We start from the raw sequence: 26,042 nt of genomic DNA, 5'->3' as shown, positions 1-26,042 counted from the left end.
GGAAACCATAAATAAGACGAAAAGACAGCCCTCAGAATGTGAGAAAATATTTGCAAATGAATCAAGGGACAAAGGATTAATCTCCAAAATATATAAACAGCTTATGCAGCTCAATATTAAAAAAACAAACAACCCAATCCAAAATTGGGCAGAAGACCTAAATAGACATTTCTCCGAAGAAGACATACAGATGGCCAAGAAGCACATGCAAAGCTGCTCAACATCACTAATTATTAGAGAAACGCAATTCAAAACTACAATGAGGGGCTTCCCTGGTGGTGCAGTGGTTGAGGGTCTGCCTGCCAATGCAGGGGACACGGGTTCGAGCCCTGGCCTGGGGGGATCCCACATGCTGTGGAGCAACTAGGCCCGTGAGCCACAACTACTGAGCCTGTGCATCTGGAGCTTGTGCTCCGCAACAAGAGTGGCCCGCGCACCGCGATGAAGAATGGGCCCCGCTCGCTGCAACTAGAGAAAGCCCTCGCACAGAAACAAAGACCCAACACAGCCAAAAATAAACAAATAAACAAACAAACAAACAAACAAATAAATATTAAAAAACAAACAAACAAAATAAAACTACAATGAGGTATCACCTCACACCAGTTAGAATGGGCATCATCAGAAAATCTACAAACAACAAATGCTGGAGAGGGTGTGGAGAAAAGGGAACCCTCTTGCACTGTTGGTGGGAATGTAAATTGATACAGCCACTATGGAGAACAGTATGGAGGTTCCTTAAAAAACTAAAAATAGAATTACCATATGACCCAGCAATCCCACTGCTGGGCATACACCCAGAGAAAACCATAATTCAAAAAGACACATGCACCCCAATGTTCATTGCAGCACTATTTACAATAGCCAGGTCATGGAAGCAACCTAAATGCCCACTGACAGACAAATGGATAAAGAAGGAGTGGTACATATATACAATGGAATATTACTCAGCCATAAAAAGGAATGAAACTGGGTCATTTGTTGAGATGTGGATGGGTCTAGAGACTGTCATACAGAGTGAAGTAAGTCAGAAAGAGAAAAGCAAATATCATATATTAACGCATATATGTGGAACCTAGAAAAATGGTACAGATGAACTGGTTTGCAGGGCAGAAACTGAGACACAGGTGTAGAGAACAAACGTGTGGACACCAAGCAGGGAAAGTGGAGGGGTGGTGGTTGTGGTGGCATGATGAATTGGGCGATTGGGATTGACATGTATACACTGATGTGTATAAAATTGATGACTAATAAGAACCTGCTGTATAAAAAAATAATAAGACAAAGGAATGTTGAGCCAGCTAGTCACAGAACTAGAAGTAATTCACTTCTGACTTTAGATATGTTCCAGAAACTGAATAAACCAAATTTTGGGAAATGGATTTTTTTTTTTTTTTTTTTACTGCAAGAAGACTTTAAAGTTTTCAGGACTGACTTTTCATCTCTATTTCCTTATTAGTTGTTTTTACTGGTGGTCTACAAGTTGAAGCACATAAAGCCCCTGTTTCTTGTTTATCTGATATTCATAACATAGATCAAATATAGCAATTTTGGAAATACCCTTCAAATGAAAACAAGATAAATAGGAGTTTGTGAATGTATAAGATGAGAGAGACAATTACTGTGTGGTACCAAATACAGTGATATTCACTCAGTAAATAGACACAAGTATTCAATAACTGGTAAAATTCCTAGAAGTGTTGCATATTTAACTTTTATTTCTTTGTCTAATTTAACTGATTCCAATGATCCTGATGTAAGAGCAGGTTGTTTCAAAAGTGAAGATCTAAGTGAGCCATCCTCTCCCAAGTGTCAATCAAATTAGTCCAAGGCTTTGACTTCTTCTTGGTCTTCTTTATCTGACTCTGAAATCACTTTCCTGTTGGCAGTAACATGAATCAGTTCCAATACACAGAACTCTGTAGTTGTGAACACAACGTGGCATGAAAAAAACTTCTGAAAGTTTCTCCAATAAAGATTTACTGTCTTGCATTCTGACTATGCCTTAGATTTTGCAATCAAGTGTAAACTTCTGTGTGGGAGGAGTGGTCATTCCACTGTGAAGTGTGACTTGAAGGGCAGGGGAGCAGACTTCCTAAACTTGACTCAAAATTCTGAGATTTCATCATTGGTGACTGATTTCTTTGGATGACCCATTGTTCCTTCTTGTCAGCCCTCTTTTATGAAGCAAATATTGGATAAAAAAACATAGTGCCACTGAAACCTTACTATGTATACACTTTCTAGCTCTTTCTTTCTGACAGAAGGGGACCTGGAGTGTCCTAAGATCTGATGAAGGAGTGATGGTAAGGGCATATCTGTATATGTGGGGAAGGTTTGGGTAGACAGGAAAGGATGGAGGGAGGAAAAAGAGGGCAAAATTAAAATAAAATTGTGTTTAAGATATTTCACAAATTTAAAAATGTTTACAAAGTACTGTACAGTATAGAAACACCACTTTCTAAATTAGCTAATGCTGAACTACATGACATTTTTTAGCTAAAATTTTTTGTCACAGGGAATTCCCTGGTGGTCCAGTGGTTAGGACTTGGCGCCTTCACCGTCGGGCCCAGGTTCAATCCCTGTTGGGGAACTAAGATCCTGGAAGCCACTTGGCATGGCCAAAAAAAAATTTTTTGAGGGGGGTTACAAGTATTTTCTGAATTCCTACATGGAGGCAGTGTGCTAGGCACTTTGGGTGACCCAGTTTCTCATGGAACTTACAATATAGTCATAGACGAGTAAAAAATATGTGAAAAGTTAAATAACAACTTAAGAGATAATAAGAGTTGAATAATTATAAAATATGGACACAAAGTAGTGCATGACTAACTGCCAAAAGAATGGTGCAGACAGTAACTGTGTAAGAAGCTCAGGGGAAGAAGATGTCACAGTGAAATGGAATGGAATTCAAGGCTTCAGGACAGAGGAGGGAGGCCAACCTGGTATACAAAAGGAATTAGGTAAGCACTTCAATCATGAAGGGAATTATCTGTTCAAGTTGTGAAATAATGTTTTACTCTTAGGTGAATCTACATGGATAGTAACAGGACTGTTCTGATCATTCCTATAAAAATATGCACAGAAATCTAAGGTACCCAGACAGATCTGTTGATACAATTCAAGTAGCAATCTTCATTATTTGAATCAGATAAGTGAACTTTTGACTGAACTAGTTTTGCTTCACCCTTAGAAGCTAAGTCAAATCATCTAGGTGAAAAGCAAGAAATTAAGCTGTTGAACATTGTATAGGCAATATAGCCAGGTGATTAAGTGATCTTTCCATTTTTTCAGAAGTTTTAAAAATCAGCATAGACATATTAATTTTTCATTAATAACATCTGATAACATTCAAGGAAGTCAGCCTTAATACCAATGAGATAAGAATAAAAATTCTATTACTTTTTGTTTTTCCCTGAATGTAGTATGCAAATAAATATTTGTCAAATTAATGTCGAGTTAGCCACATTGGGTTTCAATCAGAATACAAAAATGAAGACATTTACATTTTTTATTAGGGATTCTTTCGTGATTAACCAGTGATAGCCGGTTTCCTTTAAACTCTTCTGGACCATGTGCCTGGTGCTGCTCTAACATTATTCCGGTGATAAGGCTATTAACCTGTCACTGTGAAGCTAGAGCCCTTGCTACACGAACTTAGATTTAGCAAGCTTAGGTATGCCTTTGGTGATATCAGAGTTGATAATCTAGAAGACCTGCTGATCTGCCAAAGATGGCAGGGCTAGGTGTGGGTAGGGGATAGTGGTGCTGAAGGGGAGTGATGGTAGGTGAATACAATCACCCAGGATGAGAAAGGAGGGGAAGAGAATGTGTACAGACTCGAGGTTGATCTACTCTCCTGTTTGCACCAGTTTATACTTGCATGTTGCACAGACATGTAAGTGGGCACAGGCTTTAATGCAGACGAGCAGAAGAAAGTTTTCTCAAGGCAAGAAATCTCTAAAACAGTGGGTGGGTTTTTAGAAGATTTGAAGGTAGGGAGCAATCTAAAAAAAAAAAAGAAGCACTTCTTTGACAGAAGTAAACTTACTTTGCTTTGTGTACTCTGGCTTTTGGTTTATAAGGAAGGGAAACCAGTTCTTTCTAAAACAAAACAAAATAAAAATAAAAAAGGAAAATTTTTAGTTCTTGCACTGACTGAAATTTACTTACTTGAAAAAAATCTGAGGTAAAATTATCACAGAGTTTATAATGACCAGCTTCTTAAATCTGGAGACTGTGGGGTTAGAAATGGTCCAGATTAGGGCATTTGGGGTTCATTCAGGAGAGTGTGTTTGTACATCCAGAAGTGTATGGGGTGCTATTGTTTTTTATTGTTTTTTCCTCTTCATTTAGCATTTGTTTTTGTAGGATCTAAGCAAGATCAATCATTGTAAAACAAATACTAGCAATGAAGTAGCCCATGTTAATATCCTACGGCTTTACAACATGTGACAATGAGCCCAGAGACAAGAGCACCATTTCTGTGCCAGCAGAGTTGCACCCTGTGGAGATATCTTTGGTTTATCACGGATTGTCAGATTATCTGATGTCTATGCCCTGCCCCCTCCAGCATATAAAAGGCTCTGGACCATGGGCACCTAGATTTAAGGAGTAAAGCTATAAAACCTCTCAGAATTTGCCGTAGTTCACATCACCAACGCCCACCCTGCCGCGCCCCAAGGTTTATCTGAATGTCTCACTATCAGTCTCACCGAGATCCTTTCTTCTCTTTGTTTTCTTAAGAGTTGGATAATCTCATCTCTCTTTTTAGCCTGTTTAAAGGAAAAAAAAAAAGCGGATGAGTCTTTTGATTCAATAATAAAGCTATGTGTCCATGGGGAGGGGTAGGATTTTTCCATTTTCCTTCTTGTATTTTGGGGCAGAATTAAAAATTCTTTCCATAATAGATTTATACTTTTCGTTTATAACACAATTCAGTATTTATTCCAGAGGATGCTGCTTTACAAAATAATTTGATTTTGATTCTAAATGGAGAGAATTTTTCTTGCCCATATAATAACTTTTATTGACTTTACCTCATGAACCATACTAAGAACTTGATATGTTATATCATTATTTTCTTATAATAACTCAGAATTTTGACATCACTATCATCCCATTTTATATATGAGGAATGTGAAGAATACGAAGGTTAAATACCTTACTCAAGGTTTTAAGTGGCAGAACTGGATTTGATACCAGCTCTACTTGAAAACAAAGCCCAAGCTATTGGCCACCACACTAAATTGCCACCAAATGGTAGCAAGACACAAAATCAGCCAGCTCAAACAGCATGCCACCACGTACATCCATGGCAAGAGGGCTCTTCTAAGTAGCTTACATACAGAACAGAATCTCACACTCCATTGCTCCTCTGTCTTAAGATATTGAGACATGCACATCCTCAGGTTAGTTTTCTTAAGAATAAAAAACAAAACAACCTCCCCACTAATTTAGTGCAGGCACAAAGATTTATCAAGATATAGACTGTATACAAAGAGGCAAATATGGGTACAAAATTTTTTTCATAGAATACAGTTACGTTCAGTATTGGAGATGGCGAGGCAGAAAATCGCATCTGGAGTGTTTGAGAAAGAGGAGAGAAAGAAATCTGAGAATCTGACAAATCAAACTTGTAGGTTCAAATGGCCAAATAAAATGAAAGAAGCTCTGCTTAGATCAAGGCTAGGAGGAAGATATAACTGAGAATGGACACAGATTTGTCATATCTAGGTAAAAATTCTGTCATCTATCCATCCATTCAAATTTATTAAGCACTGCATTGTTTTCCTAGGGCTGCAGTAACAAAGTATCAAAATCTAGACGGCTTAAAACAACAGATATTTATTGTCACACGGTTCTGGAGGCTAGAAGTCCAAAACAAGGTGTCAGCAGGGCCATGCTCCCTCTGAAACCTGTAGGGGCATCCTTCCTTGCCTCTTCCTAGCTTCTGGTCATTTGCTGGCAATCTGGGGCTTTCTTTGGCTTGCAGCTGTGTAGCTCTAATCTCTGCTTTCGGTGGCATGTTGCTTTCTCCCTGTCTTCACACGGCTGTCCTATGAGGACACCAGTCATATTGAATTAGGGGCCCACCCTACTCTAGTATTAACTTCTTAACTAATTTTATCCACAATGATTCTATTTCCAAATGAGGTCACTTTTCATGGTACTGGGGGTTAGGACTTCAACATATCTCTTTTTTTGGTGGGACACATTTCAATCTGTAATGAGCACCTATGATGTAACATTACTGTGCTAGGGGCTGAACAAAATACCATTCTTGCCTGCCAGGTGATGGCAGACTTGTGGAGAAAAAGACAATAGTCTCACCTCACATATACTACAATGGGATTAGAATAGGGTGAAATAAGAGAATCGAGGAGGCACTCTCAATTCAGATGAAGGTGTGTATTTATCTGTGGGGGAAACTCAGAGAAGATATCCCAGTGGAGGTGATGTCCAAGATTAGGCCTGAAAGCGTAGTCACCAGATAATAGTACAGATGGGATGGGGAAGAAAGCTTTTGAGGCAGAGGAAACAGGGTGTGCAAAGCCCTGGAGGCTGCATATTACTAAGTAATTCCTCAGGATGAGTCTTTAGTCCTGATGGCTGCAAGAGAAGCTGCAAAGCTCAGGCACGCTCCACCAAGACGTGGGAGGAGGAGCTGTGCTGGTACACGAGTAATCTGCAGAGTACACTGCTGCTTTGGCTTTGCTTCATTCCGTTCAAGTCATATTAATCTTGCCTTTTAAGAGCCTACAGAGTTTTAATTTTATTTATTTTAGGACAAGATTTCTTCTTTTTACTTGAATTTAAGGCATCATGTATCACAGATATTGAAAGGAAAAAAATTCAGTGTCTTTTAAAAACTAAGCTTATTTTTTTTCCAGTTATACATATGCATGTATCTATTCTTTTTCAAATTCTTTTCCCATTTAGGTTATTACAGAATATTGAGCAGAGTTCCCTGTGCTATGCAGTAGGTCCTTGTTGGTTATCTATTTTAAAAGTATAGTAGTGTGTATATGTCATTCCCAAACTCCCAATTTATCCCTCCCCTGCACCTTTCCCCTTTGGTAACCATAAGTTAGTTTTCTGTGAGTCTGTTTCTGAAAAACTAAGCTAATTTAAAAATACCTGTCAACTTGCTATGGATTGAATAAAATAATGTCTATAGAAAAAGACCTGGGATATTTTCAGTGTAGATATTCAACGTTAGTTTCTTTTCCAACTTTCCCATTACACATGTACTCAGTGGGAATTAAATGCTCCCATACTGGGATTACACAGCACTTTATACCCTTATTACAGTATTGATCTTACTTTCCCTGCTTTATCTCATAGTTGCTACCATGTCTCTTTCAGAGTGTTACTCATCCTTTTATCCTTCCTTAGAGCTTAACAGTGCCTTGTAAATAATACTCAATGAATTTTCGTTGAATTGATTTTTCATGATATATGAATGAACCCATTACACTGTCTAATGCACAATCATTAGTCTAAGCAAAAAAAAAAAAGTTTTAGAAAGTGAAATTAAACAGTGGGTAAGTTTAGTTCTTAAAATTCCCTATGAACAAAACTATATGATTATTTTCTGTGTAACTATTGGGTAGTCACAGGCAAGTTATATTGTTATAATGCTTCTAATATAAATGAACAAATATTTAGTTATAAGACTCTAAATAACAGTAGGGTAAAAAAGTCATTCATTTAAATTTTGATTTCTGGTGCTTTTTTATTATAATGGATTATATTATATTACAAAACTTAATCAGTTTTGTAATATAATGCACCAGAAACAAAGTTTTCAAATATGATTTGATTTCTGCTTCCTGGACATGTTTCCTGGGAATGCATAACAAAACTACTGAAGGCAACTGTGTCATCAGAACAAAAACAGTGCCAACTATTCTAAGAAATCTCTGCCAAGAAAACTAAATACATTCAGTGACAAGAGAAAATTCTTACAATTTACCTTATTAGTAGGGATAAATAATTTACTTATTAATTTCATAACGACAAAAGAATTCTCATTTCTAACCATGGTGTTTCGGTTGTGTTCATTAATGGAATTTATAAGATATTTAAATCATTTATTAATTCTTAAAATACTAGCATAAGGGGGTCAGAATTTATACTTATAATTATTTTTTCAGTTTTTGTTGTGATATAACTGACATACAACACTGTGTAAGCTCAAGGTGTACAGCGTAATGACTTGACATACATATATATTGTGAAATGATTAGTACTTGAGTTTAGTTACCATCCATCATCTTATATAAATACAAAATTTTGTTTTACTTTTTTTTTTTTTTTTTTTTTGTGGTACGCGGTGTTGTGGCCTCTCCCGTTGCGGAGCACAGGATCCAGATGCGCAGGCTCAGCAGCCATGGCTCACGGGCCTAGCCGCTCCGCGGCATGTGAGATCTTCCCGGACCGGGGCACGAACCCGTTTCCCCTGCGTTGGCAGGCGGACTCTCAACCATTGTGCCACCAGGGAAGCCCTTTTTTTACTTTTGATGAAAACTTTTAGGATCTACTCTCTTAGCAACTTTCAAATATACCAGTACTGTATTTTTTATTATAGTCATAATGTTGTATATTATATCCCCAAGACTTATGTATCATAATATATTTATAATATTTTAATGCTGGATATTTTCTTATATTATACATTTTAGTTATATTACTTATAGTTATATCCTACTCCCGAAAAAATAAAGTACAGAATAAAAAGTGATTTTAGTAAGTTAGGATATGATCATTTATACATTTAATATCTCATAGAAGGTTAATGAATTTTAGTCACTTCAAGGATTAAGCTGCTGAGTTCTCTATTTTTGGCTTTTCAGAGCCAAACAATTTGGGTGGCAACATAGATTAGTGGAGTCAAATACATTTGGGTCTGAACCCCAATTCTGCTGTGTGATGAATGGCAAGTAATATCTTAACTATTCCTCCTGGTTCCTCCTTTCCTCCTTCCAATGTAATCACTATCCCATTGGTTAGAGGTTTGTGACCTTGGGTAAATGAAAGAACCACTTCTCTGAGTATTGATTTCTCATCTATAAGGAAGGTTGTGAAAATTGGAGATAATACAAACATTGCTTAACAATGCATGGCATACAGTGGAAATTCAATAAATGGTAGCTATTATTATTATAGAAAAAAATTTTTTCAATGCTTTCAAAATGTGAAAGAGTGGGAAAAAGGAGGAAAGGATGGATTACCCACCTTCTGTGTACAGGCATGGAGGATTTTTGATGATTCAACCTCTTACCTACAGGTGAGTTAGTGAATAGAGTTGGAAGGAAGAAAGGAGAAGCAAGGAGGGATATCTAAGACATTACTTGCCCTTTGTGCAGTAGAAATTCCTCTACAAATTCTCCAGTGTATTATAAACTTTTTCCTCAGTTAAATTTCAGTTACAAAAAGCTCTTAATAAGCACTAGACTCTAAAAGAAAGGTCCTTTCTTCTCAAGACCTGGTTCTCATATGAAAAATGCATTTCTTCCTTGTATTATGATTAAAAATTTTTGACTGAAACATTCATCAAAGATAACATATGGTAGTGTTTATTTCTCTGATTACCTATCTACATTACCAAAAGAAATTTTCTCTTGACCACCACAGTATAGGAGACTAATTACTGAATTTAATCTTAAGAATATCTTAGAAGAGTATTGAACTGGTTCCAATTCAATAAGCTCTTTGCTTAGTAACCTGGCAACCATCCCGATACTTAGAGAATCTAGAAACTCTTGAAACCAGTGTGGTACAGTAGTTAAGCACATTGGCTCCATTGTCAGATGGACCCAGGTTCAAACTGTCTTTACTATATTTTAGCTGTGTGACCTTGAAAAAGTCACTTACATGTTTCTGCTTCAGCTTCCTCATCGGTAATTATAAAGCTTCTCAGACAAAGCTGTTCTGACGATTAAATAAGAATATGAGTAAAGGACTTAGAGTATATATGCTGTGTAGTTAGTTCTCAAAAATATTACTATTCTCTAGTGAGAGGAGCAGATGGTTGGAAAAGGAAAAACACTTGAAGAAAATAGACTAGGAAGCACTGGGGGAAATATATTAACTCAAATAGAAATTTAAAAAATATTTATTCTTTCCGTTGGCTATCAATGCAATACAAGCTCATGACACAAACATTAAAACATGTGAAAAAAAGCACATAAAGGAAAATAATATTTACACAAATTCATCGCTGAATCTAAAATCTTAATATAAGTTTAAGATTTTAAAACATGTAAAAATTTTAGAAGAACCCTAAAGGACCTCTAAAATAAATAATCTAAGGATTTAAAGATAATACATCAAAGGGAGAAAGGCAGCTAGGGGAAAAGCTTAATGATCATGACACAAAAAGCATGCTCAGTGATGAAAAGAAGATAGCAGTTCATCCAATTAAAAATAAATGGAGATGTAGAGGCTGGAACAAACTTAAAGTTGCTGAAAGATGGTGATAAGCTTGGCTTGACTGGGACAAGATGTTTGTTTTGGGGAATAGAGGTATATAGGGTAGGATAGTTGAATGGCATCATGCTGAGGACCTTGACATAAAGATAGCTCTGTTTATACTTGATTTAGTAGAAGATAGGAACTATATTTCTGACCTCAATATTAATAAGTTAGAAATAAAAAAGAGATAAGAAGACTTCATAGATTTGGAAATTAAAAAGCATACTTCTAAATACTTCATGGGACAAACTATAAATCAAAATAGAAATTTAAAAATACTTAAAGTGAAATAATAATGAAAACATTATATAGCTTGTGAGTTGCAGCTAAAATAGTACTTTGAGGGCTAGTTATAACTATAAATACTTATATTAGAAAAGAGATAAAGTGGAAAATTAAGAAAGTGAGAAGGGAAGGAAGTTAGAATGAAAATAAGAACTAACCCAAAATTGAAGGGAGAAGTAATAAAAATCAAGAACTGATAACACAGGAAACAAAAATAATGACAGAGGATAATAAAAACAAATGTTGGTTTTTTGAAAAGACTATTAAAATAGATAATCCTTTGATATAATTACTTAAGAAAAAGGATGCAAATGATTAGAAATGAAAAGGGGTAATAACTAGAGCTCAGCAAAGATGATTAAAAACACTATGAATCCTTCACACAAATAAATTTGAAAATGTAGATGAAATGGATGATTTCCTAGTAACTTACCAAACTATTGCAAGGGAAAAAAAACCTATTTACTCAAACACAAAAACAAACAAACCAAACCTATAGTACTTATGCAGATTAGCGCCATATTTTTCATTTCAACTAATTTTAGTCAATATTTAGCTCATGGGTTGGGCTTGCCTTGGATTGAGTTGGGTCTACTTGCTGTACTATCCACCACTTCTAATAACCTTGGCTTCTAAGTTAGCTTCTATACCAGAGTCTTTTTCTAGGTTTCCAAGAACTGTTGCAAAAGGTGTGTATATAGTGGAATATAATAATATTCTTTTCTCCCTTGATTTTTGACAGGGTTCTAATTGAGAACCCTGACCTGCACTGATCTAGACCTGCAGAATTATCATGACATTTACCTCTTAATCTATATTTGTAGAGAGAGGCATTATGATAAAATTTAATTATATTTTATTTACCTGCAATGGTTAAATTAACTTTGCCCACAAATTTTGCTCCATAGTTGAAATTTCAAAATATACCTTCAGTGGTAATTTTTCTTCTTGCAGATGATGAAGATAGGGTTAAGAAAAATATGTGAGAGTCTCTTTACAGTGTGAGCAAGCCAGTCTTGATTGCATCGTTTAATCAGGATGTGGATACCTGGGTGACCATGTCTTTCATAATCTACTCATCATCCTTTGAGATTTACCACTTTGGTCAAACCATTTCATTTAATACTAAAGCTTATTTTGTACTTCCTAAAATTTTATTTTTCAATTATGGGTTAAAAAAAAGAGGGAAAGCAGAGAAGTTAAAAACAAACTTTCATTGGGTACCTGATGGATGTCAGGCTTTGTGTAATTCCTTTAATCCTGAGGTAGATGATATTATTGTCTCTTTACAAATAGAAGGAACTCAACCAACATAAAAATTAACAACTTTTCTCAGGGTCACTTAACATTAATTAGGTAAGTAGTAACTGGCAGAGCCAAGGATTCAAACTCATTCTCAGTTCTGTTTGATTCCATGTTTCTTTTGCTATGCTACTTAAAACACATACTAGAGATTGTGGCACACTTACACACACATACACACACAGTAACAGAATGGTTTCTTTATTCAATCTGGAAATGAAGAATTAATTAGGATTAACCATGGTGAAGAAGTCTCTGCTCTCACAGAAAAATGTATATTCTAGTGGAAAATGTGTGTTATGGGAATACACAGCAGGGGGAGCTAATCCAGAGTGAAGTCTGCTTGATCAAAGTTAACTTACTTATTTTATGGGATCATGTATCACTTTGCAAAAAGTGGTTAAAGGGTAAAGAATAGTTAAACTATAGTGGTACCTATAAACTGATGAACCTTTTAAGATCTTATTTAATGTACACTAAATATTTATGATGACTTTTGATTATAAGTATAAAATGAGAATTACAGTACATTCCAATTTTAGAATATTACCTAAGCAGAACCAAAGTTCTGTGGTTTTAAAGAGATTAGAGAACATTATCTGATGTTTTTCTTGAGGCTCCAGAATTGAATTTTTATCTTTATGCCAATAATTGCAAGTTAAATGCCCGATGGAATCACAAGGGAGTCTTAGTTCTTATTTTACACAGTGAATCTTCAGTAGCTTCTATTCCTGTTCTGTTACAAAATGCAGTTGAGGAAGGTTAGCATTACTATTGGCTTAAGGTAAAACTATGTCTCACATTTGGGCTTGATTCCAAAAGGCAGTATGTGCCTCTTGGCCTGTTGATTTTGATAGCAGAATGCTTCAACTGTGAATTTACTCTATGAATTTACTACCATTCCCTGTCTATTAATAGAAATCTGCTATGTAGATTCTACAACTTCCATACAGTGAATTTATATCTACTATAATAATAAGATACAGAACTGTTGGCCCGTCAATGATCTACCACGTACTTTAAAAGATAGCCTGACTAATCAGTGAAAAGGCTTTCTCCAGCTCTATTCTGATATTTAGAAGGTAGATCTAAAGGCAGTCATCTATGGGAGTGGATGGAAGATGTTAGAGGATTATTAATCGGAGGGAGGAAGAATGCTGACTTGCAGAAAAAAATGTATGTCTAAGCACATTTTCATACCTCCTGAAAACTGCCTGATCCTGGCTCAAATCCCAGTTTGGGCATATATAATTTTCATTTGAAAAATAGTGGCTTACTAAAATGAGAGAAACATATCAGTCATTACATAAAAGGGAGTCAACAATTTTTCTTAAATGTAGGTTTTGATAAAACATGAATTTATCTGTTTTGAAGAATAAAAAATGTGTATTTTCTTGGTTCTGTTACATATTTTTTCTTAATTCTGTTACATATATTTTAATGGAAAACCAATGGTAATTACCTGAAGAGCATAGTTCTTATTTTATTTTTTTTAATACTTTTCCTTTTTTAAATATTTATTTATTTATGTTTAGCTGCGTCGGGTCTTCATTGTGGCATGCCGGCTTGTCTCCAGTCGTGGCGCACGGGCTCCAGAGCGTGCAGGCTCAGTAGTTGCGGTGCATGAGCTCTGTAGTTGTGGCGTATGGGCTCCACAGTGCGTGGGCTCTGTAGTTGTGGCACACAGGCTTAGTTGCCCCATGGCATGTGGGATCTTAGTTCCCTGACCAGGGATGGAACCCACGTCCCCTGCATTGGAAGGTGGATTCTTAACCACTGGACCACCAGGGAAGTCCCGCATAGCTCTTATTTTAAAAGTCACACAAAACAAATGCATGAAAGTATAAGCGTAAGTGATTTTAAAAAAAACTGCTTTACTTATTTATTTTTTAAATTTCCCCAGCTTGTTTTTAATTTTAAAAAATTTTTATTGGAGTATAGTTGATTTACAATGTTGTGTTAGCTTCAGGTGCACAGCAAAGTGAAAAACTACTTTAATGTTGCTTTAAAAGGCACTTATTTTTAAAAAAAGCAATAAGTGAGATTTGAATTTTAATGTTGAGAACAATATGAGCATAAAATGAATTATTACACCTTTAAATTCAATAAAGTATAGATATATTAAAGATACCTCTATATATGATTGAATTATATACTATTGATGATTCGGTCTACGATAATTACCAAGACTTGTCCTTAGCAAACAAGTAACTGCTGAGTCGTTCATGTTTTCATCATGTTGATGCTTACACAGATATGATGAATGGGTGAATGGGACTGACCTCATCTTTCAGGTATGTCTCTCCTGTCCTGCCCATTAGGTTGTAAGAAGGAGAGGGTGGGGGATTCTCCATCCAGATGACTCTATCTCATCTCTGGCCCATATTTCTCTAGTCCATATATTTAGCCCACAGGCCTATTTGACAGCTCGAATAGGCTTATCATTGCTTATCTCAAAGGCACACTCCATGAGTCTAAAACTGAACTTCTAACCCCTTCCGCCTTCCCCCAAAACCCCCAACACCTGACCTTTATTTAACGTTCCTTGTTTCAGAGAATGGCACCATCCATCCTGTTGTGCAAGCCAGAAAACTATGAGTTGTCTTTGATACCTTGCTATGCCTCACCATCCATATCCAATACACAACTGAAGTCCTACTTATTTTACTTCCTGAATATCGTTTAAATCTATCTACTTTTTCCTAATCCAAGCTACCATCACCTCCCAACTGGATGATTGCAATGGCCTTCACTCTGGTTTCCCCACTTCTGCTCCAGCCACTTTTAATTCATTCTCTTGAATTTTTTCAAACAAATCTGATATTATCATCCCCCAACTTAAAACCCTTCAATGGTTTCTTATTGTTTATGTACTATGGCCTAACCTTCCCATCACCACACTGGCCATTCAGCTTCGGACATGCGCTATGCTGTTTCTACTGTCTGGAATGCTCTCGTGATACTCCCTCCACCGCTCCTTCTGGCTTAATTAATGCCCACTCTTCCTTCGAATCTCAGCTTAACCTTTGCAGAAATTCTCCCTCACTCTTTTGATTGGATCAATACCGCCCTATTAAATGTTCCTCTAATATCATTTAAAATTCTTCATAAGTATCTCTCTCCTTAATTAAATTGCAAGTTTCAGATAAGGACAGAGTTTGTATCTTGTTTTTTGTTGCTGTTCATCATTGTTCTCCAGTGCCCAGCACAATGCCAGGTGTACAGCAAAGTGAAAAACTGCTTTAATGCTTGCTTTAAAAGGCACTTATTCTTTTAAAAAGCAATAAGTGAGATTTGAATTTTAATGTTCACTCAATAAATATTTGTTGAGTGAATCTTGCACAATTTTTCCAAATCAGATTCTCCTAACTTTTGGCTTGGGGTCTTATCCTACTGGTGATGTCTTTGCTTGGCTCTTCTTGCTTGAGCTTGACATTGTCTCTTCAGCTTTGGCCCTTTCCTTGCCTACGTCTCTTCTTTTTTTAAGGCTACAAACTTTTCCACTGCTTTGGGCAAACATTCTGTAAAGTTCAGTTTGGACTTCTGACCCTACACTTCAGTGCAGGGCCCTCACCTGTATGCATTGAGACTCATACAATGTCCAATTCAACTTCACACATAGAGACTAATGTCTATACCTACTCCAACATCTACATTATATCTATTGGGAACATTTATGGCCATAAACCCCAGAGAATGCAAAGGTAATATATAAAACTTTATAACCACAATTAAGAACTATCTTTTTTCTTTTTGTTTTTACTTATTCAGTGCTCTAAAAATTTATCCTTTAAAATAAAAGTTTCAAAGTTTAGATAAAATATCTTAAATAACTTCTAAGTTTTTTCAAATAAATTACCGAATTAATGTTACAATGAAAATATGCCTTTTTATTCCTTAAATAGTTATTTAACAGAGTTTATCTCAACAATAGAATCAATTATTGGTAAATTGATTTTTGAACAGTATCTTTTGGCTTGGCCAAGAAAAAATTACTATAGTTAGGTGAATTGTCTCATATATTGATGGCTCTAAAGTAGTTTTCTGGGTATGGCAGTAGGGAATGACACAAAAGTTTAGGAATGTGATTGGAGTTTGGGGGAAAGGTACATGCTTCTAGGAATTTGCTTTTTTTTTTTTTTAATTTTAAAACCAAGCCTATCTCTGTACCAAAGTTCTACTATATAGAATATTGTCTTGTCCCATGTGTTCAAGTCCTTGTCTTGTTTCTTTGTCTAGTATCCCCGACACTCTGGGACAGTGGCCTTGACTTATTTTCTACTCCTGATGCTGAATTCTAATTCCCACATCAAGATTTCTTTTACATGCTGTTGAACCTTGGCACCATGATCTTAAATTTCCATTTATTGCCTTTTCCTGGTATCGCGTTCTTCAGAGAACTGATAATATTGACTGCGGCCTTCTTCTGTGGCTTACAGACTGTATTTCCACTCTTGTCTGTTGCTTACACATCCTTTTCACAAGTGACTACATGTCTGTTCATTACCTCTGAGTCTGTGAGGCCTCTGAGTCTTGGTGAATCCTATTTTGGACCGTCCTCCTATTAATGAGTACCTCATATGCCATCCAGCTCAAGGAACTGGACTATTATGCAGGATTCTGGTCCAGACAAGTTAACTCATCTATTTATTCACTCATAAGCATTTATTTGGTAGGTTAGGAGATCATCTGATATTTGCCAGGTATTGTGATTATAAAGTCGAAGAAGTCATGATCCTTTTCCTTAAGAAACTTAGAGCCTGCAGGAGAAATACCTCAACTACACCACTATACATACCTCAACTACACCATAGTACTATATGTCAGTGATTATGACTGGGGAATGCACAGGGTACTAGGGAAGCACAAACGAAGGAGCATTTGTTATCAGCCTGGGGAATATATAAGGATGAGGAGAGACTTGAATGTGACTAGTTTTGAATTGTTTTTAAATACAAGTAGGCATTAGCTAAAGGGAGAAACGGGAGAAAAGCATTTCCAAGCGGAAGAAACTGTAGGCTCAATGTCACCGAGCTGATCATGTCTCCTAGGTTCCTGCCTGTCTTTGATCACATTTCACTAATGGATCAATATATAGCCTTGTTTTATGTGTATTTCTCTTTATAGACACCTTATTTAAAATACCTTGTTGATTCATCAACATTGAACTCATAGACAACAGCACTTATAACTCATGTTTGAATAAAGCTTATCTAATGCATGTATTTTCTCCGTAAGGCATATCACAACCTTCTTGCACTTAAGAACACTAGACAGTACTTCAGCACTTGGAGGCTATTTAAAACAGTGAAATCATCAAAAAAAAAAAAAAAGCAAAAAACGTGGCACTTAATAAACTGCAAAAAGGATACTGTTCACAGTATGAGCTGAAACAAGAAGGCAGAACATTGCCTTGTTCAGCCTCAGCTAGGAACATGTGTGTTGGGCAATTCAAATTTTTCTCTGCTCTGTGAATGTCCTCCAATGACCATGAAAGTGCTACAGGTATTGATTTTGGGGTTACAAATAAACTGTTGCTAGTAAGTGAATTTTCAAATATGGAATTGTGAATAATGAGGATTGACTATATTACCAACACAGTGGTTTGGGGAACTGCAAAATCTCAGGAGCCAAATAGACAAATGGCTGTATCACCTCAGGCTCTGAGGGTATGCTTGACCACACCTATGGTGACTAAAATACCTTAGCATAGAAAGTGATTAAATGGTGAAGTAAATATAGATATAGAAAATTTTAAATTTTCTTATCTGGCTCCAACATAACTTACCTACATATCTTTTCATCTTGCCATTGATAGAGGCAAAGGGAAAAGGCAGATTACGGATTTGATTTCAGGTATGTTGTATTTTCTGAGTTACCTGATCCACAGAATTACCCAGTTCTTCAATAAATTCTATTTGATTCATCCTACTGCTTATAAGGTGTTTACAAATTTGAACAATAAGGCTTCCTGTAGCTGGAATCAAATTGATAGTTCTGCCTTTATTTAAAAAAATACACCATCCTTTTTTGCTTCATTCTGTGTTCAGTAGTTTAATTTAATCATGTTTTACCAGGAGATAGATAGTATGGGTCCTTGCCTAATTGTACTGCAGGGCTTAAAATGCTTTAATTTTGTTCTTAGGGTGAATGTATACAGAAGAGAAAGTATACAGATCTTTGGAAAAAAGAGGATGCGATGCATTTGGGGCATGATCCTATCCAACTCTGGGGCTGGGTCTGCCTGGGGCAATGAATTCAGCTATTTGATCTCAAATCTCATTTCTTACCCTGAGTATCTTTTCGTAGATGTTGCTAAAGAAGATTAAGAGGGGAACCTCATCTGTCAACTGAAAATGTTTCCCAAGATTGAATAACGTTTGAAAACAAAGTGGTACAATAGAGGATTTAAAAGAGTGATTCATATTTATGCAATCTTTTAATTAGCATTTACTACCAAAATATTTGCTTGTTACTGTGAATGCACAGTCTGTTTTTATGATTCTTCCTCTTGAATTCTTTGACAAATTAGGAACAACAAGAATTTAAATAAGTATCTTTTGTTGGTGAAGGAGAAATCCACCACTTCCTAATGGTATTTATTTTATGGAGGAAAAGGAACTTTGTTATTATTACATGAGGGAAGGAAAGCAAAATTAAAACAAAGCCAGATAACACTGGGACTGAGAAAAATTTGGTTTGTCTGGGAAGCCATTCCTGGGCAATTTGACAACAAAGAGGATTTTCTTTTATCTGAGCATCCTGGGCAATGACACTGAGGAAGTTTATTGTATCTTTGGTTTGGCTCTACAAAACTGACTTATAATGATTCTGAGTATCCCTTTGAAAGTGTAAGATAATGGAGGATAATGTTAAAGTTTTCCACTTTCATGATTCGGTGTCTAAAAATACACCTTTGTGAAACTTCTTAGACTCTTCTTCTAAGAATGTTCTCATCATAGCATGATTTGCTTCTGGTTCACTGAAGCACCATATAGCAAATTGACTTTTGAGGAAGACTTACACTATGGTCAGTATTGGTTGTACAGGTTGTGTGACTGAACAGATTAAAACCCCATTCCCAATAAAGAGTATATATATATATATATATATATATATATATATATTTTTTTTTTTTTTTGCGCTACACGGGCCTCTCACTGTTGTGGCCTCTCCCGCTGTGGAGCACAGGCTCTGGACACGCAGGCTCAGCGGCCATGGCTCACGGGCCTAGCCGCTCCGTGGCATGTGGGATCTTCCCAGACTGGGGCACAAACCCGCATCCCCTGCATTGGCAGGCGGATTCTCAACCACTGTGCCACCAGGGAAGCCCAAGAGTATATATTTATTGTTGTTCTGCAGATTGCATATTTTCCTTGTGAAAATCTTTAGTTTATATTCACTCACATTAAAACTCTGATTCCAGATGGACATTTCTAAATACGTCATCTATATACATGCCTTAAAGTACTGCTCTGATCTTTTCTTCCTCCTCCCAGCAAATGAATTATTTATAATTCTTTTCATAAAGAGATAATCAGCTAAAGAGCTTTCTTAAAGGTGGCAAAACTAAAAAGCAAATTAGTTTTATGACTTCAAAGAATTAGCTGACTATTCATTTCTTATAATGTTTTCAGACTACTTTAGAACTCTTAAAGGAAGAATAATGGTCCAGTAGAGTGCTATAAGGTTTCCTTTGTGGACAGAGTAAGCCATTTAATCTTGACAGAGTCAAATTGTTCTTGATTTTCTGCCATGGATATCCATCGCAGAAATAGTACATGTGATTAATAGCATTTTGTCCACTAACCAAAAGCATTTATAAGGTATACCTGGAAAATATTCCAAAATGGAGGATAACATTAAAGTTTTAAAAGTTTAGCAACTGAAAAATCAGTATCAGTTGGGGAGAAAAAGCTATAAAAGTACTTCTAGGAGAGACAGAGATAAATTTTTAGATTATCATTAATTTTAAGGAGAAAGTGGAAGAAAAAACCTTTAAGAGACTTGATGGGAAATACTTTTTCACTTTTTATAATGAAAATTATACCAGCCATTTTACTTATACAAATGTATATGTTCAAAATATGTAGAAGATTCTCAAATTGAATAGATCATTGTAAATGTTTTATTAGTTACCTAGAACCTCCCACCTCCCCAATTATATTCTGCCATTAAGGTAAGAATTCTAGAATGGTGGTGGCAGCAATGCAGAGTACAACGGACTTAGAAAAACAGCAGTATCCAAAAATAGATTCTATGTTTTAGTGATTACAGGGAGTCACATTTCCTCCCATCATATATAGACCCACGAGGTAAAAGCAAAACCGAGATGCGAGGGGATATGCTAAATTGGTCCTAAAGCAGACTTGCAAACAGACTAGCTTTGGGGAATATTCTTTCAAAAATTGTCAGCCTAGAAAAATTTGCCAGATGTGTATATGTACAAAAGGCTAACCAAAATGGTGTTATCACTGTGTACAGCATATGTTCACTGATTAATTCAGTTATGAATTTATTTATTCAATCAACAAATATCGATATTTACTGAGTTTCACTAGCCGGAAAAGCACGAGAGTTAAGTAAATAAGAAATGACCTCTGCCCTCATGGAGGAAAAGAGAGTTAACATTTGTTGAGAGAAAACAATGGCCTGGTGCTTTACATATCTTATACCAACTCGATGAGCGGGATATTTTTATCATTCCTCCTTCTCTACCTGAGGAAGCTGAGCCTCACAGGGGTTAAATAGGCTGCTCAAGGTCACTCATATAGTAAGTGGCCGAGTCAGACTTCCAAACCCTATGGTGCCTGGAATTTAGCAGGAAGGACAGAAACATACCTATAACACAGTTACCTATAACACAGATTGTGACTTGCTCTGAGAGCACAGAGAAGGGAGCTATTCCTTCTGTTGTCTCTAAGTCACCTCTGGGAAAGCTTCACAGAGAAGTTGCATTTGAGCTGGGCCTTGAAGGTAAATGGGGGAGAGCATTTTAGCTGGAGACACGAAAGTGCATTGTAGGTTGAAGAAACAGCGTATAGTCACTGTTTCTCATACTTGTACTCATACCACCGTTTTGAATTTTAGAATATTTGGCAGCATAGCTGAACAATGCCGTGGCCAGCAATCATTACAACACGATGAGTCTCACAGGCTTTGGAGTTAGGAGACAGGCTTTGAATCTAGGCTCGGCCACTTGCCAGTTGTGGGAACTTTGGAAAATCATTTAAGCCTTGTTTGATTAAATGGAAATAATCATCATGAGGCTATTTTAAGGAGAATATGAGTTGATGCATATACAGCGCTTAGTTTAATATATAGCACACTAAATTGGGTGTTATGAGTACCACATCACAACAGTATCTGAGGATATCTGTAAGAGCCTTCAGTTATTACACAATTCTCTTGCTTTTTTCACCATGGCATTATTTGACTAGAACTGTATCGTACCAAACTGATTCAGCTCTCCTATATACTCGCAAGGCACAGTTTCAGTAATATTCTCTTTCTATCCTGCTGGTTGGTTAGGTCTCTTATCTTGTACTCTCGACATAATAGAATCTTCTTTATACTGCATTGCAGGACCCACTTGACTTAATGTACAATTTGGCAGATACCACAGTATAATGTGCATGTTTAGGTTTAGAAAAAATATATTTTATCCATTTACCACTTTGGTAGCACATATGGGGAGGGGTACACAGTGTGCGCAAGCCTAGTGGTGAGAACGAACTGTACAGAGTAGACTGCATTGCGGGTAGGGTGGGGTATAGCAGAAAGAGGAAGGAGAGTTGTAGAAGCCAGTCAGGTTATAGTCAGACTGGAAAATAACTTGAATGCCATGCTGGAGAGTCTGGTCTCTATCCTGCAGAAATGGAGAGCCAGGGGAAAAAGAACAAAAGTAGGTGTATGGACTGAATTGTGTCATTTCCACCCCCACTCCTGCAATTCCTATGTTGAAGCCCTAACCCTCAGTGTAACTCTATTTGGAAACAGATCCTTTAGGGAGGTAAAGTTAAATGAGGTCATTAGGGGTCCTAATACAATAGGACTGGTGTCCTTACAAGATGGGGAGGAGACACTAGAGCTTTCTCCCTCTGCCATGTGAGGACGCAGTGAGAAGGTGGCCATCTAGAAGCCTGGAAGGGAGGCTTCATCAGAAACCAACTCTGGAAGCACCCTGATCTCAGGCTTCCAGCCTTCAGAACTGTGAGAGAATAAAATTGCTATTTATGCCACCTGGTCTGTGGTATTTTGTTATGGCAGCCCTAGCAGACTAATACAGTAAGAAAGCAGCATAATAGGATTTGGGTTTTAGGAAGATAACTAGTGCAGCATGGAGGATATTCTTTGTTTGGTCAACTCTATACATTCTTTGAAACTCAGTTCCTTTGGGAAGATTTCTTGATTCCTTAAGCTTGACTTTGATGTCCTTCCATGTGTTCCCATAGTATTAACTGCATACATCTGTCATAAAAATGTATCATAATTCCTACCTTTAATTGGCATTCTCCCCCACCAGATTATAAACTCCTTGAGATCAGGGAACACATCTTATCTCTGTATTCCCAGCATCTAGTACAGTACTTGGCACATGGCGGGATCTGAATAGATATCTGGGAATTAATTAAGTAATTAATAATAGAAGAACCTGAGGCAAGGAAATCAGTTCTAAGACTACCATTAGCAGAACATCTACTTGTAACTCATCATATTGTCTTAATTGTTTGACAAAAGATGAAAGAAGTGGATAATAGTTTGTCTTTAATCTTTTATTTCTAATCCCTTCCAAAAATGAAATTAAAATGCACTGAAGAAGTCAACTTTTAATGATTTTTGCTTCACTGAAAATTAGGTTCCCTTCCCACTATTAAGTCCTGGTATAAATATACATTATCTAATATCCTCAAGAGAGAATAAAATGCTGACTATTTCTAATCACTTAATTTGTTTGGAGGAATCACCAAGAGTCCACAAAGGAAACTAATGTGATCAGCAAACTCCAATGCATTGTTCTGTAATTTATGTAGAATTCCCAATAAATCTTTTGGACTTTGCCAATACATCTGTTGATTAAAGACATTAGGCCAGACAAATCCTCTATCTGCTTTTATAGTACAGGAACAGTTAGAGGAATGGAATTTATCCATTAACCAAACAAAATGTTTCTATAAATCACTGTGTTAATTGTTGAGTTAGAGGCTGTGCCTGCAAAAGAAAAGCAAACAAGGGATGTTGCCAAGAAGAGACATGTTCAGTTGATTTGACAACACCAATGTGTTTAATTGCAGCCTTTAGGCAAAATGGTTCTAAATGACGGACTCATTCCTCTGATCATTTAATTTTGACCTATTAAGATAGTCAATTCTATTCAGTTTTTCCTGTTCTTACAATATTTCTGTTCTTACAACACTGTATATGGTTTGGGGCCTTATTGGGTGGAAAGTGTGTGAATCCATCTTTCCCCACTTCCCTCTGATTTCATTGTTCTTACACATCCTTGGGCTTTTGCAGAGACTGAGAATAGCCAAAGTTTAATAGAATTTCTTAAACTTAAATTAAAATTCTAATAAAGGTTTTCCTATTGCTTAAGCTGACATACTAGAAGCAGAAAATTTTTATATACATATGTTAAAAAAAGAATAATTGGGATGATTTGGAAAATAATAATGAAATTTTAATGAAAATCAGATGACTTTCTGAAATATTAGCCTACCTTTTGGAGATACTTTTTTTTCTCCTCAGATTCCTGAATCTTCAGGGTTTCAGCAGTGACATCTTTTCTCTCTAAAGAAAACAGAATCACATATAACCTGAAATAATTTTATCATGATTTTACAATAATGTTGATAAAAAATTAAAGTTTAAAAGGTAATACATAAAGTTGGAAGGTAAACACAAATATGTACTGTCTTGAAACTTTATGAACCAGATTCATAAATAACTGGAGACTGAATTAATTAGCGCTGGCTGCAGGGAACCTCTAATCTCTTTAGAAGAGGAGTAGCCCAAGTCCAGAGACAAGAAAAGGTCTCTAAACAGAACTTACTTGCAGTATCATAGATTACAATTTCTACATTCCTATTCAATGTGTTATAGGAATTTAGGCATTTTCCTCTGGATAAATGGGGTGGTCCCTGAGGCAGGGTCTTGGTATGCAATTCAGAAAGTTATGCCAAAGGAAGAAGTTGTATCTTTACACTTATTACCTTTTTTTTTTTTTTTTTTTAAGAGTCTAGGAATCAGGATATTGAAAGGCGTAAAACTTGGTACTGACTGCTTTTCTCAAGGAGAAAAGGCTGGAAGTAACTTTTCTCTACAAAATACAAAAGGGAAGTAGTCATTGGAAAAACCACAGCATTAAAGGTATTTAATTTTTCTATTCCTGTAAAAATTGCAAAAGAGGGGGCTTCCCTGGTGGCGCAGTGGTTGAGGGTCCACCTGCTGATGCGGGGGACGCGGGTTCGTGCCCTGGCCCGGGGGGATCCCGCGGGCTGCGGAGCAGCTGGGCCCGTGGGCCGTGGCCGTTGGGCCTGCGCGTCCGGAGCCTGTGCTCCGCGGCGGGAGAGGCCACAGCAGTGAGAGGCCCGCGTGCCACACACACACAAAAAAAATTGCAAAACAGTTTTCCATCTTAGGCCTTACAGGTCAGGAAACTTGGTTCCTAATGTTGCCCCTGCCTTCAACCTTCTCTAGGGCTTTCACTTTGGAACTCTATTATGTAAAAAACCAACCTTCGTATCCTTCTGGTCAACATGTAACATTTGCCCAGATTATTCTATACTGTTTAGACAAATAGATGTCATAACCAAGGGATATTTTCAGATGGACTTTTAGATGTAACAAAGACACCACCGATCATTTTGGGGTGGAAGGATTGCTGGGAAGATTTTAGAACTGTTTGTACAGGATTTTAGACATCTGAATGAAAGATTCTTATTTTGGAATTAGGTTCGGCAGTTTCTCCTGGGAGGGGCTCTGGTGTCTGCCCAGTGGTTAGGGAGGAGGCAGAAATCACTGATAGGAGGCAGCTACTCACCAAGCGCACTGCTCCTCGAGGGCCGCGCCACCCGCAGACGCTGACTGCTACCTCTGGACAGCACCAACTGAGATTCGTTAAGGGGATACATTGACGCCCCGATCCAGAACTGCTTGGCCAAGTTGGCATCGCGATCCGAAGAGCCGGTGAACACCAGTAATCCCTGCGGGTGAGTTTCACACGACTCCCTTCGGCTGCTAAGACCCTTGCTGGGCCTCGTTTCCATGGCAACTCAGTATGCTTCTCCAAGCTCCCTTGCTCTTCTCCCAGCGCCCCCCCCGCCCCCCCAGCCTCCGCCGGAAACCCGCTAAGTTGACCACAACCACGGCCTGAAGCGCGTGCGCGCTTGTGCGCCACCTGAATCCCACTTCTGCAGTGATCGCAGAGCCTTGGAGTCGAGATAGGAGAGTCAAAAAATCAACTTTGAGGCGTCTTGTCCTGTTGGAGTCAGTGGGGGAGCCCTTCAGCTCTCTTTTATTCTGAGTTAGCCTCCTACCCACCACCTCCACCCCCCCACCCCCCCACCCGCGACCAGCTTCCTTTCCCGCCAACTATATCTAAATAAAGCTTCCCTTAGCTCCACCGTCCCAATCCCCTTTCCACACCAGATTGCTGTAGCTCAGCACCCTCTATGGGGAAGTTCTGGGCCTGAAGTGGTTGGTGAATTCAATAAGGCAGCTAACAACCTAGCCTATGGAAGCTAGAGGTGTGAACTGGGCTGATAGGCACCCCTGTATGTAATGTTTTATACACGTTCCCCCCTGCATCCTTTAAGACCAATCTTACGGAAAGGAGGTGGATTTAGATTGTAACATGAGTCCCACTAAAAGCTGCTTAGACTACAACAGTTGTAAATATATCGGATGAGTGGACCCAGTCCCTTCATGAAAAACACTACCAAAATTTTGGTTAATGACTTCTTATACAAATATTA

At 37.3% G+C, this 26,042-nt stretch overlaps 1 protein-coding gene across 3 annotated transcripts; it reads right to left on the bottom strand.

The window, feature by feature from the left end:
* Window positions 1–1,708: 1,708 nt before the first annotated feature.
* On the bottom strand, window positions 1,709–25,363 carry HOATZ (HOATZ cilia and flagella associated protein). Of its 3 annotated transcripts, XM_082627753.1 has the most exons (6): window positions 25,109–25,363; window positions 24,343–24,385; window positions 23,786–23,852; window positions 4,716–4,775; window positions 4,052–4,104; window positions 1,709–1,879 (listed from the first exon to the last, which is right to left on the bottom strand). In XM_082627753.1, the coding sequence occupies exons 1-6, from the start codon at window positions 25,332–25,334 to the stop codon at window positions 1,822–1,824; spliced, it is 507 nt and encodes a 168-aa protein (XP_082483879.1). In that variant the 5' UTR covers window positions 25,335–25,363; the 3' UTR covers window positions 1,709–1,821. The 3 variants fall into 3 exon arrangements, with proteins under 3 accessions (XP_082483879.1, XP_082483877.1, XP_082483878.1); XM_082627751.1 differs by lacking the exon at window positions 24,343–24,385 and having other exon boundaries at window positions 23,786–23,856; XM_082627752.1 differs by lacking the exons at window positions 1,709–1,879; window positions 4,052–4,104; window positions 4,716–4,775; window positions 24,343–24,385 and adding an exon at window positions 22,580–22,685 and having other exon boundaries at window positions 23,786–23,856.
* Between the last annotated feature and the right edge of the window lie 679 nt (window positions 25,364–26,042).

This window comes from Mesoplodon mirus (assembly GCF_964341445.2).
Source record: "Mesoplodon mirus genome assembly, chromosome: 7".
NCBI lineage: Eukaryota > Metazoa > Chordata > Mammalia > Artiodactyla > Ziphiidae > Mesoplodon > Mesoplodon mirus.
The sequence above is the reverse complement of the archived record's forward strand: the minus strand, read 5'-3'. Positions and strand labels throughout refer to the sequence as shown.

Coding starts and splice junctions, on each gene's coding strand:
- HOATZ (XM_082627753.1), bottom strand. CDS start 25,334: ATGGAAACGAGGCCCAGCAAGGGTCTTAGCAGCCGAAGGGAGTCGTGT. Junction 4,105..4,715: donor AAAGAGAAGAAAGGATCTCG/GTGAGACTGATA, acceptor GTTTTGTTTTAG/AAAGAACTGGTTTCCCTTCC. Junction 1,880..4,051: donor GCCAGAGTACACAAAGCAAA/GTAAGTTTACTT, acceptor TACTGCCAACAG/GAAAGTGATTTCAGAGTCAG.